At 38.1% G+C, this 19,040-nt stretch overlaps 1 protein-coding gene across 3 annotated transcripts in view; it reads left to right on the top strand.

Annotated features, from left to right (window-relative positions):
* Nucleotides 1-19,040, top strand: part of LGR5 (leucine rich repeat containing G protein-coupled receptor 5) — a 125,342-nt gene that overhangs the window by 88,574 nt on the left and 17,728 nt on the right. Inside the window, exons 5-8 of one of the 3 annotated variants that reach the window (XM_063075560.1) lie at nucleotides 12,324-12,539; nucleotides 14,290-14,361; nucleotides 17,109-17,177; nucleotides 18,762-18,833. In XM_063075560.1, the coding sequence (XP_062931630.1) occupies nucleotides 12,324-12,539; nucleotides 14,290-14,361; nucleotides 17,109-17,177; nucleotides 18,762-18,833 (429 nt within the window). The remainder of the gene's footprint in view (nucleotides 1-12,323; nucleotides 12,540-14,289; nucleotides 14,362-17,108; nucleotides 17,178-18,761; nucleotides 18,834-19,040) is intronic. The other 2 variants (XM_063075562.1, XM_063075561.1) reach the window with 2 other exon arrangements.

The raw sequence follows: 19,040 nt of genomic DNA, 5'->3' as shown, positions 1-19,040 counted from the left end.
ATTGTCCTGGGTTTAAAGTGTTTAATTGAATTTCTCCTGCTTCCTTTAAGCAGTTCCAAAAATAAAAACATTAGATTTGATTTTAATGGTTATTACAAACATGCATTCCCTATCCATTCTCCATTCATTTTCCAGGCCATAGTTTAGCCTTTGTGCTATTCCCATATCAATAAGAGTAATGATGAGGGTGAAACTCTGACCCATGCTGCCAGTACCTGGAAAGCCTCCAGTCAGTTGCCCTTCTCTTCTTGGACTGTAGTCAACCCGTAGATCCTCACTTAGCCTTGTTTCTACATGGTTTCTCTTGTTTTCCCACTCTCTTGAATTCACTTAATTTTTATCCACCTTCTTATTTTCCTTGTATTAGACATTCATCCTCTGAGACGCACTCTGCACGCAACAAAGGCTGTGTGCCCATCAACCCCCTACATGCCTGGCTTTGTGACTTCTGTGATGGGGCTTCTCAACACTGGCTGCAAATAGGAAGCATCTGGAGAGTCCCAAAGCCTTGCCTGTACCCCAGAACAATTAAAATCAGAATCTCTGAGGATGGGACCTAAGCATCAGTGTTCTCTAACTGGCCTAACTGTATAGTTGTTTATTTAAGTGAAGATAAGAAAAACTGATGTTCTACAGCTTTCCCTGTAGAAGATGATCTGCAAACTATTCTGAACTCTTTTCAAACCTGAAATAGTAACAAAATCCATACTTTGCATTTCAGTATGAGCCAGTGATGTACTTAGAATATAAAAAGTCAGGCATTGCCTTTTTTTGTATTTAATATAAATGTGTTTTAGATGTTTTAAAAAAATGGTTCACATCTGCCTATTAATTCTACTGATAACCTAGGGCAGATAAAGTTCAGAGGCCACACGCTATATCACCCTGCTATTCAAATGTGGTCCATGAACTAGCAGCATCAGCACCACCTGAGATATGCAGAACTTTGGACCTCAACTAGTTCTTACTTAATAAGAGTCTTCATTTTAACAAAATCCTAGGAGATTTGTATGCAAAATGCATTTAAGAAATTCAAAATTTTAGTGTTATATTACACTAACAAAGTGGTCTACAAACCAAAGATGGTTGTGAACTACTAAAATAGATCATTTACATATTTTGCTCCACCCATGTAGACTTGGCTTCATTGAAAAAAGTTTGAGAAACTTGATATATTGAAATTGGTGACATTGCTGTGAGGAAGAAACAAATTGTACTCATGTTTCAAGGAATGTAATTTTCCATTTATTCCACATATACAAAAGATATTTTGTTTTGTTCACAATGAAAACAAATACATAGGTTCATTTGTGCTCTTTTAACTCTTTCCTGATGCTTACAAATCACTCTGCTAAAGAATAAGAATGCAGGTCCCCTGTACAATATGTACATTTGGCTTTTGACATTGCAATGACTGCCCAGACACCAATTGGATTTTTGTAATGTAATCAAATATAACCTAATTTCCTTTCTGTTTTTTTGGAAGGGAATAGGAAATGTAATCAGAATTCACAGTGAGTTGTATTTCACCAAGAAACTTTTGGCATTATAGACATTTGAGGACTAGGGTTAGATTACAGTGATTTGATAGAAACTCAAAACTTAACCCTCCCATACCCTTACACCTTTGTATTAATAGCTGAGAAATTGATTTATGAAAAAATCATTGCTTCATCTGTGACGGTCATTAATGAATTTCAAGCAACTCTCTGTCATTAGTGAAGTTCAAGATGATCAAAGAGAATTACATATTCACGTCTTTATTTTCCAGTTAGCTAATAAACATCTTCAGAGTACAAGACTATATTTTAAAACCCAAGAATAATGTATAATTTCTACCTGGAACATGATCTGCTTGTATATCTGATTGTGGTAACATCTTCAGGGCTACCGACCCCATCCCTGAAACCTGTGAAATGTCAATAACTTTACCCAGACTCTTCATAGTAGGTTTTTGCTAATAATAGTAAAAAAAAAAAGAAAAAAGAAAAGAAAAAGAAAAAAAGACTAAGGAGGAGGAATAAGTGAAGAGGAAGGGGTGAGGTTTATGGTGCTGACCAGAAAAAGGCAAGCCTAGAACCAGCAGCAGTTTTATCCTATTAATATTCAGAAGCCTATTGGGTTTCAGACCCAGGATATAGAATGGAAAAGAAGTAACAGATGACGAGGAAGTGTATGCGGACAAAAGAAAGGAAGGTGAGGTAACCAAGAGGATGAGATTAAAAGATCAAAGGGATTTTTTTAAAAAACAAACAGTGGTTTCAGTATTAGCGACATTATTCCTTCCACTAAAATAGTCTCCAGAAAGTCACAAGCCTACACAATAAAAACACACTGTGGTTTTATTTTTCACAAAAGTGCCAGCATATTAGGTACAGATTGGGATGGAGGTGGACTTAGAAGTTCTAGAAACCAAAGAGTTTGTCTACCACACCCTTAAGAGTTCATTTCATAAAACTATATGCAAATCAGCACCCAGTGAATTCTTATGAAGTTTTGCCCTGCCCTCTCCCAACTTAAATATTAGGGGAAAATAATTTTTAGAGGCGAACTCTTTCTACACAGCGTTTACAAGAAGAGAGAGCTAAGAGTGGAGCATGGTCCTCAGAATCATAAATAGAAAGAAAAGTTAGCACTTTATGCAAGACTCCATGCATGAAAGATACTTGCATCAGGTTATCTGCCAGTGCTGTGATAAGTCACATACATAGTAGTCATATCGGATCGATAAATAAAGAGAACATGGGTGGTATGGAATGAAAAGTAGAATAAAGCTTTTTTAACCTCGTGATGTAAAATGAAGGTTAACTTTGGAAAGTAGATCGAACTCTCTCAAGAAGCTAAAGGGACGATGGCTATGGGAAGGCACATCACAGGTGGGGCAGCATGTTTCAGTATGGGTGGGGTCTGTAACAGATTGTGAAGAGACACAGGAAGAAAGCGGTAGAGAATGGGAGCATTGCAAAGACAAAACCAGAACAGAGAACTGGTTAAGCGCCCATGGTTACAAAAGCAGCAGCTGCCGGTATTTATGACTTTTACAGTCATCATCTCACTTCATCCTTTCAGCAACCTTATGAGGTAGGTGCTGAGATTTTCCTCTCCTTAGTGATGAGAAAGAAAAAGCTCAGAGAGGTTAACTGACCTTCGCAAAGTCAGATGGCTGGTAATGGAGTCAGGCTAGAGGGGTGACTGGGATAAGAACTCTGGTCTGTCAGACTCCGAAATCTACCCATTTCACCACCACATTCACTTGCCTCCCTCAGAGAATCCCCTGCAGAGAATGAGCACTGAGGCGAGGAAGAGAAGGCTTGACAGAAACACATGTTACCTGCCGACTTATGACTGTGAAGGTTCACAAAAAGAAAGTTCTAATGCTGCAGGACAGAAATAAATAAATTGAGGAGGGGAAGGGAACGGTATTAAAGCATGAACCAGTCGGCCTTTCTTAGTGTTTCTCTGTGCATGAGGTTGTCCAATCCCTCATTATCTGTGAGGTAGAAATTGTCTCCACTGTCCTAGTGAGGAAACTATATGTGCAATACCTTGTAATGGAGGGCAACAAACTGATACATCAAGGAACAGAGAGAAGGTGAGTGCGTCTGAAACAGGAGGAGCAAGGTGGAGAGAAGTACACATAGAGCCTAGTAAGGTAGGTGGGGACCAGACCCCTCAAAAGCCATTTGGGACATGTCGAGGATTTCTGTCTTTATTACAAAGCAATGGGATTCGACTGGAGGGTTTTAAGCAGGAGGAGGTGTCATCAGATCTGTGTTGCTGAAGTAGTCTTAGAAGAGAAAGAAGAACTTTGTCAGGGTTGGGGCAGTGCAGATGGGAAAAGGGAGATGGATTTGAAAAATATTTAGGAGATAAAATTACCAGTGTTTGGTAATAAATTGTCTATGAAAAATGAAAGAGGGGGCTGCCTGATTAGCTCACACCAAGTTCCAGAGTTTGATCCCTGTACCCACCAGCCACCAAAACAAGAAAGAATGAAAGAGAAGGAGGTGTCAAGAATTCTAAGTATCTGGATTATACAACCATGTGCTTAAGGAAGCCAATCACTGAGACGAAAAACACTGGCAGAGGACTATATTTGGGGAGTATGGGGGTGGGAAATCATGAGTTTGGTCTTGAACACTTGCGTTTGAAGAAGAACAATTAAGTAGAGAGGTCACATAGTTTGAAATCTAGACCTGAACTTAAAAAAAAAATGTAAAATCTAGATTAGATCCCCATACTGTGCATTTCTCTTCACCTAACACTTCATTATAATGATTCATTTGTCTAACTACTCTTTAGAAGAAGTGCTCTGTAAGGGATGGGACCTTGTCTGTCTGGTTTACATCTAGATCTCTAGCACCAGGTACAGTGCCTGGGACAAAGAAGGCACTCAGGAAATACCTGTTGAACTGACCTGAAGCCTCAAACTCTAAGTAGTGCTCTAGATGTGTACTCAAGGTCATCTCCCAGTTTGACTGTAACCTGCATTCACTCACCTCCCTGGCTGCGAACTCTTATCTCCGTACCCTAGCTTTTCCCAAGTGCCTTTCCTGGTCTGCGAGTTGGGCCTAGTGGTTCCTGCAGGAATTTTAGAGTTGATAAATCTACCAAAATAATTTGTCTCAGTTGAGGACTCCCCACTGCAAGAGTAGGGTTCAGGCAAGAACCATGACATTAAGTCTTAGAAGGTTGATGAGATTTGGAGAGGCAAAGGATAGGGGTTGCTCATGAACAGGAGGCCCAGAATTACTGTGGGAAAGAGCTAGAAAAGAGACTTGACTAAGATAGAGGAATAAGAGAAAAGTTTGCCAGGTAAGGTAGATGGAGAGCCTTGAATATCAGAATGGGAAGTTTTGGTTTGAAAAGAATGGCAATGTGGAAGAACTGTAGAATCCTAACAGGGGAATGACACAGAGTGCAATTTTAGGGAGATTAATCTGGCAGCAGCCTACAGGATTAATTGAAGAGATAAGAGATCAAAGGCAAAAGGGCCAGCTCAGAGGCTGTTGCACTAACGCAGGTGTGAAGAGATAAGAGACTTAACAAGACAGTGGAAATGGAGAGTCTCGGAGATGAAGATAAATGGAAAGAAGTTGGTGAATGACTGGCTGGAAGGCACTGGAAGATTCAAAAATGACCCCTAGATTTCAAACCCTGATGGTAACTGGGAGACTAATGGTGCCCCAACAAAAAGGGGATCTTTGTTTTCTTTGGCAACAAATGAAACTGAAGAAGTTACTACTCATGTTACTTTGGTTATAGATCATCTCCTTGGTACAAAATTCATGGTGGTGGTGATCTCTGAGAAACTGACAACTTAATATAATTTGACTTTAAAATATATTCCTCATTGGAGTCTCATTCTCCTCAGCGATGCTGGAGAGAGAGGTATTTGTTTCCTTTACACACTTTTCATCCAGCTCCTAGTCGAGATAGCTGACTAGTCTTGAAATTATTGCACTTCAGTGAACCTGTAGACTTAATCTCTCCTCAAACTGGATAGGTAGAAAAAGTGGTTTTTTACCTTTTCAGAAGTAAAGCTAAAGGAATGATTTTCTTCCCAGTGGCCACATTAAATTTACCAGTAAATAAGATGGAGAACAGAAAGACAAGTAGAAATTTCCCAAATAGCAATCAAAGTGTTTACATGAATTCATACGGTTAATATTTTCCTAGATATCAATGTGGAATCCCACATTGTGGTCACTCCATAAATATCTAGAAACAACAACCACAACAATAAAAGTGACTCTGATGTTATTGTGAAGAATCCATATGATTCAATCTATAAGGGTTTATATAAAAAAAATTATCCTGATAGTGTTATTATAATGATCTTGTGACAAATTTAGCTCCAGTGATCCACTGATTCCTGTGAAATAAAATTTCAAAGCACTAAAATTTCACCATAACAAAGAATTTATAGTAGTTCATAGTTGAATTGTATTATATATAAACTTGGTACTACATGATTTCGACTTCACTGAAAAAGTCAAATAATAATTGAGAATGCTTTCATTTCATAAAATTTAAAAATGAACTAAATCACTGTGGTCCTTTGACTATTCATGACTTATTCAAAATGATCTTACAAAACGTACAAATGTATGTACTTGTATGAGAGCATTGGTCATTTCCTTAAAACTTATGAAGGAAAAATGCTCATCCAAATATAAAACAGCAATGTCAGTTATGAAGATGCCATGCTTTATAATTCTGTTTATTATGAGAATACCCATAAGCTGTATTATGCAGCTGCAACATTCTTCACACTTTTGGCTTTTTTTTCCTCCAAGTTATCCATGTTAATAATTGACATTATTACAGTCATCTCAGATAAGGAATTAGCCAAGATCAATGGCTTATCTTTTGACTAACGCTTTCTTCCTGGTAGTTATGGCTCATCAAAGACATTCTCAAACAAAGATATAAGTTTATGTGATACATTGGCAAGGTATCATATACAAGATATATATAAAGGGCCATTTTCTGCAACAACAATAGCAGGAGTGATCTCATAGATTCTCTCATCTCTACAATAATGCCGTTTATAAACTGAAAATTCCTTTCAGGAGAGGGAATTAGATTGACAAAATGTTTCTTTTAAAAGAGAAAATGTCCACAGTTCACCTTCTATAAAAACATTAGGGAAAAAACTTTAAACAGAAAGTAAATGAGCTTTTGTTTTGCCACAGCCTATACATAAAAGTTTAATTTTTTGCCTGTTACCTTCTAGCTCTTTGCCACACAGAATACACTGATAGAACTACATTCACAGTGAACACGCAGTTCTGTTTTGTTTTTATTTTACATAATACTGTGTAACATTCATCCCTGTTCTTGCATGGTCTCCATCTGCCCAGTGGCCCAGACCAGAACGCTGAATCACCATAGCTTCCTCACCCCTCTCTCTGGCCAAATCTGGTGAGTCACCAAGTGCCATCAGGTCCATCCCTGCTATTAGGCCTTTCCTCTCCACTTCTCACGCTTCTCTAAGGCACTCGCCTTCTCATCCTGATGACTGCAACTGCCTTGTTCATTTACAAACATACTTCAAAAAGTTCATGGCAAGATTCGTATTATCTTTTAATTTTATTTTTCCACTAAATTTTTGAAGTACCCTCGTACTTTCCCGCTATCCCCTCCTGCACAATGCTATCAGAGTGATCTTTCTACAGCATGCCTATTTTTAGAGCAGCTGGTTAAGAGGCAGTATGACCCACCTGCTTCAGAGGTACATTTGTATGCAGATCTTGTAGATAGCTTGGAGAGAGGGTAAGACATTTCACATAGGCAGGTAGCCCAGAAACCTTTTGGGAGTGAAGTTACCCAGACTCAAAACACTTACTTTGGATACTCAAAGTTGTTGAAACCTGTCAGAGTGAGCTGGATGGTCTTAACTAGGTCCCAGTGGTGAGGAGAGATAACCAAGGTCTACAAGAGACAGTCCCGTTGGCCAACCAGCTTGAGTAGCAATTGTGGAGTTTTCCAACCTTAAGTCCTCTCTCCAGAGTAGGAGTTATTTCAACACAAGTCCCAAAGTCAGGTCAAAACTATTTCTCAGACTGGCCAGTTAGCTCATATGGTCAGAGTGTGGTTTTACAACACCGTAGTCAAGGGTTCAGATCCCTGTACTGCCAGCCACACATAAAAAAAAATTCTCATCAGTTATATCCCTCTAAGTAACAGTGTGGAGACTCATACTTAAAAATTCTGTTCCTGCACCAGGTGATGTCATATTTTTCCTCTGCCATTTTAGCTGTTTGGACCTCAGTTGTACTTTTACTGGCTTAACACGGGAGATGTATGCATCTTCTTTCCTCTGTGATGGGAGCCTTCCTATAACACTAATCAAAATATGCAGTGTACCTACTGAATATATAGATTAGAGGATGAATGCTGAGTAGAGAATCAGCCATTCTGCCAGCCAATATGGAAAAAAAAAAAAAGGCAATCTCCTATAGAGAGATGTGAAATTACAGAGGGTTAGGTAACTTCAGGAAGAATGAAAGAAATTTTTAGAAGGAAAATATGATACCACTCACTAAATGTGAAGACTTCCCTCAAATAATAAAGCTTATAATTTGTAGAATGCTTTACTGTTTACAAAACACATCCATGTACATTTTCTCGTTTAATTCCCACAGTAATTCTGCGACATGTTGTAATTCTGCTTTATAGATGTGAAAATTGACCCTCTGAGAGATTAATCAACATGCCCCCCATATCTTGGAATTAATAAGTAGCAGAGTCTTGACTTAAATTTGTGTCTTAATTCTCCTTATTAACTCAGTACACTTTTTAGTTTACCAGATGCCCACTATGTAAGTGGTTGTAGATGACAAAGGAAATAGGGTAAAATTTTATCCATGGCTTCACTATAAATTATAAGTAACAGACCCTCCCCCCACCAAGGAGCATAATATTGGTGCCATTTTCCACACAGTGATGACTTTTCAGATTGCATCTTAAGATTGTAATTAAGAGGTTTTATTTGTCTGAAGGAAGATGAGGTCACTCCCATTGTTAAAGTGTTTCATTTTGCTCTACATAACTGCTTAGAGGTTTTGTGCTGCCTCTGTCACATTTCTGATGGATGCTTAAATGCCAGGATCACTTTTAAAAACTTTCTCTGAGAACATGTCGTCTCATATGTCACTACTTCTTGGCCTTCAGCATGTAGATGTTATATTCACTAATGTATGAGGAACAAAACTTTTTGCCCTGTTGCGTGGTGTGTGTGCGTGTGTGTATACATATATATTTACACACACACAAGTATATGTAACAATAAAACTAAAGGCTGAAAAGTAAGGGTGGCTTCTATTAAGTCTAATTGCAGACACCTCTTAATTGTTTCTGTTATGAAGATAGAAAGAAATAGACTGCATTTCTCAGAAACAAAATTCATTAACAATCTAGCCCTCATTTTAGCCAACTTTTGTTTAAGCAAAATTAGGTTTACCTCTTTTTTTTCCGAATGTTTTCAATGGTCAAACAACAAAAACACAAATTGTTAACCAGCATCAGATAATAATAATTAAAAATCATTAAGGTGCTTTATATTGACAAAGTCCTGTTCTGTTAATTCCTTCAATCATAAAGCAACCCTGTAAGAAAGAAAGAAGTTATCCCCAATTTATAGATGTGAAAGCTGAGATCTATTGACTTGGCCATGGTCACAAGGCTTCTATAGTTGGCTTGAACCCAGGACTTCCCATCCCAAATCTCTACACACACACACATGCACACACACACCCTTTGTGACTTGCAGGAAACAGAAATAACAAAGAAACGCTTCAAAACCAGCATTATATGATGTTATTTTTATTGCTCCTGATAATAAATATATTATAGAACCACATTTTATGTATGTGTTTTCTGTACTCAATAGTGGTGTTTATCTTACACCCCACAGCTTAAATATTGCATTTTCCAAGCATATGAATACAGAGTGTCCAGCTGCCTGAAAAGACTAGACTGACATAATATGAACTCTTTGTTTACCCACTGAATAGGCACAACTTGTGCCCTGCCGGCTGCTTTGTCCACGGTCTTAACCTTGTTCTGTAAGAACCACCTGTATGTGTGACTGGATAATTAATTTCATACTCCGCTTTAGTCTTGGGATCTTCTGTTAAGATTAAATCAGATATAGAAGCAGAGAGTAGAATGGTGGTTTTCAGGGGCTGGAGGGTTGGGTTGGGGTGGGGTGTGGTGGAGGGAGCAGGGAATGGAGAGTTGTTGGTTAAAGGGTACAAAGTTTCTGTTAGACAAGATAAATTCTGATGATCTATTGTACAGCATGGTGAATATAGTTAATAATAAGGTATTATATTTTTGAAAGTTGCCAAGAGACTAGTTCTTAAATGTTCTCACCACAAATAAGTATGTGACGTGATAGATATGTGAATTAGCTTGATTTAATCATTTTGCAATGTATACATATATCAAAATATCATGTTATATGCTGTAAATATATACAATTTTATTTGTCAACTGTACCTTAACAAAGCTGGGGGGGTGGATTAAATCAGATAATGCTGGAGATAACCAGAGTGCATACAACACTCATATACCACTCTCTGAATCTGTTTTGGACCACTGAGACCAAGTGGATATGGACTCTAAAACACTGCATTTAGAAGGAGTATCGTTTACTGGGAGCTTTTATATGAAGAAAATGTTTAGTAGAGAGACATTTTAATGCTGTACTCAGGACCTTGGAAGACCTGTGCTGTTGAGTACTACTTCTGAGAGTAGTATTAGTATTTTCAGTGTTAGGATTCTGAAGAATTGCCCTTTCTTATTCATTCATTTCAAATTGTTATAATAGTGTGGACACCAGATTACATCCTTTTTTTCTGGGGGAAAAAAAAGTGGTTCATAAAAGGTATCTGTCCAGAGAAATGGACTTATTAACATAAGGAACTAATATCAAGGTCACTTCAAGATACAGCAGAAACTTTGGTAGCAACTTAAAATATCAAAGAAGACAAGCCTATAACAATACTGAGACTGTTCTATAAACGTACCCCAATGTTTGCACTGAACTTTAACGTCTGTCTGTCATTTTTCTGGACTTTTAGAAGCCACTTGTAGTTTCAATGCAAAAGCAACTGGCAATAATCAGACAACATGTCAATTAAGATATGGAAGCTCATATTATAAAGTCTGCATTATTTAATCAGTGCAATAGGTAGTGAGCATTTACATACATGCTTTACTTCTAGTCAATTGAAAACAATCACTGCCTCATCCCCTGATGAAATTATATCTTATTGAAACATGGGCCGAGCACATTGTTGCTGGAGAAAGGAGGAAGAGATGGTATTGAGTTTTCCTGAACATTTTCAGCTCCATTTGTTGACAGAACCTTGAGAAGTTTGGAAGCTGTGTTTCTGCAACACGATAGTTGTTCTACTAAAAATTTAATTACGAGTGGGCTTCGACACCCAACTTAGAATTTGTTCCAAGTGACTTTATCTTGGTTGTTATCACAACTTGGCACAGGGCCCTTAAGGTGTCACTTGTTCCCATTCAGTTGGTAGAAGTAGGAACCAGAGGACGATTGGAGTGACAAATGTGACCAAAAGAGAGGAAGCCACTTTCCATAGAGATTGGCTCCCTACCACAGAGAATTCTATTTCTAAATTGTTTAAATTTGGTTTGCAGAGGATTATTTTGTGATCCTGGTATGCTTCCTGCATCTGTTTAGTCTTAAATGCTTCTGAAAACATTTTTCAAAATCCACGCATGATTTTCTAATCCTTCCTAATACACTGACTGCTTAAAATGCAACTCTTCTTTTTTTTAAATCCTAGCTTTAAAAAAATGCAAACAAATGTGTGAGTCTCAAAATCAGATTGGAAAAAAATGAGTGAGGACTGTTGGAAGCATAGCCAAGTGATGGTGGTCCTATTGTTCACATACCTTAGAGAAAATTTCAAACTATGTGAGTTTTGTCACTCCCGTAAGAAAAGTTAAGGCATTTTAATTACAGCCACTGTTTCCACTGGGTTGGGGCAAAATAGATGTATTGCACTCCCTCTGCTGGCAACAGCTCATTAACCAGGCCTATTTTTAGATGGATTTCCCCATTTAAAAAAAGAAAAATAAAAAATAAAAAATGGAGTGTGGAGAAAGGAAGCAAAAGCCAGAAAGATGTTAATTTTATTTTTTGTTTAAAATGTCAGAAAAACAAACATCTGCCTGATGCCAATGGTTAGGATGAGTAAGAGAGTTTTAGTTTTTAGGCATTTCAGCACTGTGCTAAGAAAAAGTGAGGGGCTGCCTCTCCTCTTCCTGAGGCGTATTTACAACAATCTTTAAAAATTACTCATTTTCTTTCAAATACTGAAATAATCTTTTCCCAGAGCTTAATGAACAAACTAGTAGATTAGTATGTTTAATATGTTCAAAACAGTCCAGGAAAGCAAAGGCATCATTCAGCTTGGGATCAAGGTAGGAGAGAGGGTGTCTATCTGCTGGTGTCAAAATGGAAAGCTAAAAGATCATCAGGCTGAAATCTTATACCTCAGGGGAAGCCACTTCCATGCATGAAAGCATATTACCCACAAGCCTAGAAGAGAATTATAGCACCATGGAATTTTAGAGCCAGAGAGACCTAAGAAGCAATGGATCTACCCATGAATGAGAAGGAAAGCCTACCAGGAGAGGAAAATGCTCCAGACGCGCAGGACCTTGAGCACCCCAGGCTATTTCCCTCTTGTTAATTAGCATAGGGAGGGTTTTCCTGCAAAGTCGATCCTCTGCCTGGGCTTTGCTCTCTTTTCCATCTTGCTTTCTTTTTTCCACAGGCGTCTGGACGCCAACCACATCAGCTACGTGCCCCCCAGTTGTTTCAGTGGCCTGCATTCCCTGAGGCACCTGTGGCTGGATGACAACGCTTTGACAGAAATCCCTGTCCAAGCTTTCAGAAGTTTATCAGCATTGCAGGCCATGACCTTGGCCCTGAACAAAATACACCACATACCAGACTATGCCTTTGGAAACCTCTCCAGCTTGGTAGTTCTGTAAGTCTTATTGATTTTGATCTCTCTTTTAATAGTTTCTAAATTCACTGTAAGACCTTGGCCTTAAAATATTGGCCCTTCAAAGCTTGAATGGAGACATTTTAAGGGAGGAAAACCCCTAAACCCTTCCCCCAAATGACTCATAAATGTTCTAAACTAGTAAATTACTTAACATTTATCAAGGACCTGTTAAGTGCCAAGCACTGCTGGGCATACAAAGGTAATAAAATACGACCTCTGCCTTAGGGAAGCCCATTATATATGTACAAGTAATCACCACACTGTATAATTAGTACAGTGATCAAAGTTAATAAAAATTCCTTATTTTTGATAATAATGGATAATTCTGCTCAAACTGAAAGATGCCCTTCTTATTATTTGATAAGTATTTCTTGAATCCCTACCAAGGAAAGAGAAGTGAGAAAAAAACCCTTGACAGTGAGCTATGCATTTGTAAAGCCTTTTCCCCTTGATAATGTCTAGATTTCATTATTTTAATAAATCAAGAGGACTCTCAAATAATACTTTGAAAAATAGTCAGTCTTCTTTAAGAGTGTAGCAATGTGCCCCCATAATATAATAGCCAATCAATGATGCTATAGGAAAATAGCTTCTTGAAAGGCTATAAGATCAGATTGCATAAGGACTTTGAGAAAGGCTGCTTTTGCACTCTCCCTTGGCTTCATGTCCACCCACCCACCCACCACTGCCTTCAGTCATTCCACTTCATTACTTGATCACATGTCTATCTCTTGCACTATAGTATATACTCCTTTGAGGATTGGCCAGTATCTTATCCATCTTTTTAGATTCCTCTCAATCCTCTTCCTCATATGTTGCGTGTAGAACATCCTCAGTGAATTTCACATAGATCTCACATGAAACCAAAATTTATTTATTCAGAAAAAAATCTTAATCTGAAAGGAAAATAAGTTTTTGGTGATATTTCTATACTGAATTTCACATATAAAGATGGTGCTATTGACCCAGCAAAAGCTGGGTATGTGCTTTAGTTTTTTACCTCCACTAGAAGGAATGGATTTACAGAGATCTATCTATTCTTCTTCATCATCCTCTTTAAGCACATTTTCGAAAATCCCTTTGGGAGCTGGTCCAGTTTTCAGTTATGCACACAGTTGTTCTCACTGGTTCTGACCTAACTGACTTACCAAATGAGCCAAAGATGATAATTATACACATTAATGCTTTGTCAAGATGACTAATCTCCTCTGGCAGCAGAAAAATCTGATCACCATTCCCTGTGGCTGAAATTTTTGCTTTCTGTTAACCTGTGGCCCTACCCTGGGTATGTAGCCATTATATGCCTTCAGCTTTAATAGAAAATGAGCTTAGTACACCTAGGACCACCCCTCTGAGATGATCTAACCTGAGATGATCTTCTCTCTGTCAGCAATGGTCGCTATCTCAGTTCAACAGCCTACATCCCAAAGCCATGCTGAATAACCTATGCTGAAAAATATGCTGTAAAATCTGAATGTATTTATATTAATCATGTTGCTTATATTATTATACACTCCCTAATGTCTCAAACCCAAAAGACAAAACTGTGACTGTCTTTTAAATTCTATGGTATGAGTGAACGGGGCATATAGTTTTTAAAAAAAGTTTATTTTTAAAAATTAGTTCATACTTTCGTATAAGTTTCTTTGGATTTAAGTAATCAAAATGTCGTGCCTAAGTTTGTCATGGGCAATGTGCCTTCATGATTATCTGTAATGTTTTCCTGCAGGCATCTCCATAACAATAGAATCCTCTCCCTGGGAAAGAAATGCTTTGATGGGCTCCACAGCCTAGAGACTTTGTGAGTTGACCTTTTATTTGTTTCCCTTTTTTCAGTGTTTTCATGAATATTCTAAAGCAATCAAAATAGCCTTAAAGCCAAACTTGCTATTTAGTTTGGTTAATTGCCTAATCTTTAAACAGATATTTACAGTAACTTTGTTTTACACACACACACACACACACACACACACACAGCCCCACCATGGAGCTAAACAATAAAACTGAGATTATTTTTTTTTTAGTCTAATGAAAGTGACAAATTTGTTAGAGTCATTATAAGTTAAATGAGATGTTCTCTACTGCTCTGTGACGGTTTGCTTAGGAATGTGTATTCTCTGTCAAGGATCAATTCACTATTGTCACTCAGGCTCACTATTCATGAGTCTGGTACTCCCTGTTGAATGAAAGGATGCAGACTCAGCAAAAGCCTGAGATGATGAGATGATCAGACATCTCATTAGGAAACAGTGAGGGCTCATGCTAAAGCAATTCAAAATACTAAAGAGTAATAGCAGCTACATTTATTGAGTGTATCTATAATCAAATATTGCACTGAGCACTTGGCATACATTGTTTCAATTACTTCTTACAACCATCATATGAGAACAGCTCTTACTATCCCATTTTAGGCTCTAGTGAGGTTAAGTTATTTTACCAACATTACATGTCCAGCCAGCAGTAGAACTGAGATTTGCTTCCTTCTCTAGTCTGATTCTAAAATCCATGCTTACCACTATATACTTCTTCCAAAGAACAGGTCGAAAGTTCAGCTTTTAATTGGTACCTATAGTAAAAATAGAGTCCAACCAGCTGACCATGCCACAGACACTCTCCCAGAGCCAAGGTGGAGGTTCTCATAGGCAACACTCAGGCCCCAGCCTTATTTCAGAGGAGAGATTCATTGCCCTGTTGAGTGAGAGGAGTATAATGAGTGTGGGGTTATAGTCAGTGAGGGTAATGAATGTGCTGAGAGAAGGGGGTGGTTGCAGCCATGCCCCCAACCCTACCCCAATATTTTGAATACACAGACACGATAAACCTCATAGTGCCACTGAATCTACAGTGTTGGCTCTGACCAGCACTGCAGAAGGAGATGACCGAAGACCACTTCTCCTGTGACCATGAGGCCCATTGTTCATTTGCATACAGAGCTTACCAATTTCTACATAGTCAATTTAGCTTCTAACCAGCCTGGGTCCACTAATTTCCTGAGGGACCATCTGTTGTCGGTGGTCTTCTTACAGCTCTCCTTCCAGGGCTCAGTCACCCTGTGTTTCCTCTTAAGTGCCCAAAATGAACTTGTCCAGGCAGGACTTTGGTGTCAATGTAATGGCATAGGCAACGAGTTCCCATCAGCTGCTAGAAAAAAAATTAGAACTTCTCTCTTATCTACACAGGGCTGGGCTGGGGAATTTTAGCAGTGGAAATCACCTTCCAGTCCTTTTGAACACAATGATAAAAATTAAAAACAAGATGGGCTTTGATAGATATTTGCATAAATAGTCTTTCTTTTCTCCCCCTGTTTGGCGTGAGGACCTAGGATTGCATATAAATACCATAGAGAAAAAAATCCCAGGGCAGAATTTATGGGTCTTATATCTCCCCTCCCCCACCTTGCCCAGGGCTACAGAGGATCAGTAAATTGGTTATTCCCAACCTCTTCCTTTCCCTCACTAGAAATCCATGTAATTTATAAGGGTCCAATCCTTGTTTAATCAAAACAGAGCATCTGGAGAGATTTACAAACAGGAAGAAAATTTATGTCCACAAAAGACACGAGTTTCCTGCCTGGAGTATAGCTTAAGGATGGTTTGTGCCAGACAAGTAGGATACATGTTTAACTCAGTCAAATTATCTCTCTTAAAATTAAATAGCAATTCTTCTCCACAGAGGAGAATCTAACCACATCTGATTGCCTGACCAAAAGGTTTTTCTGCACCATCTGGGAAATCTGCCATTCCCAGAGACCAGGAGGCAATTACTTTTTCATAGGAAGATGTAGATATAGGTGAAGTAAGTCTATACAGTGCTTGCAAGTAATGGAACTGAAAAGCCATTTGTGTCATAACAGATAAAGAAATTAATGATTTGTTTAGCCATTCCATCTCTGTGCACAAGGGATAATATAGAGCTTCGCCTCACAGAACAATGAAAACATCATACTTCTGATCTGAATCATTATTTGTGACCGTGAGGAAATTCTAGACCAGAATCACATAAACCTCACCAACGTACCTTGTATCACATAAACCTCTCCAGAAACAGGTCTCATCAGACATGCAGGGACCCCATGGGAGTCAGGGACAAAGTAGCCCTCCAAGATGTCCTGTCTCCTAGTGGATGAAGAAGGGAACAGGAAGGGGAATGTGACTGAGGAGACTGAGGAATGCAAATACAATCTGGCAACTCAGTGAGCTGGGTTCAGATGAAGAGCCCCATCAGCCAGCTGTCAACACTGGCCACATGTCCCTCCTAGTTGGAAGACAGTGCTACTGCACGTCCCCTCTATTTTTTAAATGCCCCAGTGCCATTGAGCCTTGATTCAGAAATTTCTCATAATCAATCAGTCTAATGACCATTTTAAGGCAGATACTTGTGGAATGTTGGTGGTCAGTAAGCCAAGAAAACCTCTCTCCATAAAGAGAAGGAATGAGAACTTTTGTCAGTGATGTGGGTCCACTGGAATAGCATGTTAACCTTCCTTGTAAATACAGTATACATGAACTCTTAAATGAAAAACCAAAAATACTATTTACTCATTTTCAGAGATTTAAATTACAATAACCTTGATGAATTCCCCACTGCAATCAAGACACTCTCCAACCTTAAAGAACTGTAAGTATTTAGGACAATTTCAATGGGCGAATTTTATTCTTTGTGAATTTATTTTAAAATGTGTATGATTATCGTAAGTCGTATTGTAATATAACTTACCAAAACCTGTTAAAATTCATATAAATAATGGTTAAGTGCACTTGAAATGTATTTAAATTGATTCTATCTCCAGCAAACATCAGATAATATTTTTTAAATTTATAATGGGTTTCTTTTATATACATATATTAAATAAATTTAAATATTGCTTTAAGCTATACTCTTTTATCTTTTCCTAAACTATACATACTCCCTAAACATGTGTATACTTTATAGATTTGTAGTAGATCTATAATGAAATTCAGTTACTTGCTGAGCGTTTCTAAAATCCTAAATACTTTTAGGTTGCATAAATCTAGAACTGGATACATAAAATTGTATGTGCCTAGTACAATAATAGGTACTTTTACATACATTATTTCATATTCTTTGAATGCTTCATGAATCTTATTTATTTAAAAGAAACCACAATTTTACTAAAGTATAGCCGACTTTTAGCCATTTTATGTAATATATTGCATATATTGTCTTTTAGATGATAATATTTAATTAGCTTTTCTTTGTACCTAAAAAGATGAATAACCCATATAAGTAATGTTCTAACACTTGGAAAGGAAAAATAAACTTAGAATTTCATTTCCCTGGCAGTGAGAAATAAGACACATAGTCAAAGAGGTAGATAGGAGAGCTTGTTTATAAGAAAAAGCCTTTAGGTGTTCTGTCTCAGGAAACCCCACATGTGGCTTAACTGAGCAGTCTTCATGTACATGGTCATGCAGCCCAAGGACCGCCACTCACTTCATACAACCACAGGCTCACGTAAAACCAAAGATAACTGACTCTGCCCCTATGCCATCTATACAACATTAGTGTCAACAGATGAGAATCAATCTTTTACTACAGACTCACTGAGCCGAGGCAGTGAGTTTCATGTCAGGAAATTTTGTCCTCATAAGGAGATTACTTAAATCTCTACTCCACTGAAGCTTAAGGCAATTTTCTTTTTTTTTTTTTTTTTTTTTTTGTCTTTTTCGTGACCGGCACTCAGCCAGTGAGTGCACCGGCCAGTCCTATATGGGATCCGAACCCGCGGCGGGAGCATCGCTGCGCTCCCAGCGCCGCACTCTCCCGAGTGCGCCCCGGGCTCGGCCCCTTAAGGCAATTTTCTGTTCTCCTAACTTCAAATGGGGTCAGGAGGAGTGATCATAGTCCTCTCTCCAAAGATGGTTCCCACTTTCTCAGGCTTTTATACAGTGGTGCTCTATTGGATATTAACAGGTGGATTTTCTTTTTATTACATTAGATTGTAGGTTTCTATAAAGCACAATTATTATTTTCAAATTCTTTATTCCTGTTTCATGATGATAATCTGTGATTTCTTTTTCTCCTAGAGAATAAATGAGGGTACATAAGTTTCAGAATTCATAGAGAAATTTAACCTTGTCCCCTAGTTAACAAACATGATGACTGTTGCCATGGGGGGTAGCGGGGAAACTATTAAATAATTTTACCCTACACATGATAACTTGTTTTTTCTCTTTCTAGAGGATTTCATAGCAACAATATCAGGTCTATACCTGAGAAAGCATTTGTGGGCAACCCTTCTCTTATTACAATGTAAGTGACCATAGTGCATTTTGGAATGCACTGAAATGTATCCATTCTGAAATGTAGCGTTTAAATACAATACAAAGAATGTTCTATATTTGCCTGAGTTTTGTCTCAGTCAATGTAAGAATTTATACAGAGAACTGTATATGAAGGTGTTCTGCTAGGTTTTAGCCGAACACTGAAATGATGTAAAAGATTCTTTTTCTAGGATCT

This window comes from Cynocephalus volans, chromosome 12 (assembly GCF_027409185.1).
Source record: "Cynocephalus volans isolate mCynVol1 chromosome 12, mCynVol1.pri, whole genome shotgun sequence".
NCBI classification, from domain to species: Eukaryota; Metazoa; Chordata; class Mammalia; order Dermoptera; family Cynocephalidae; genus Cynocephalus; species Cynocephalus volans.
This window is presented reverse-complemented; position numbering and strand designations above follow the sequence as displayed.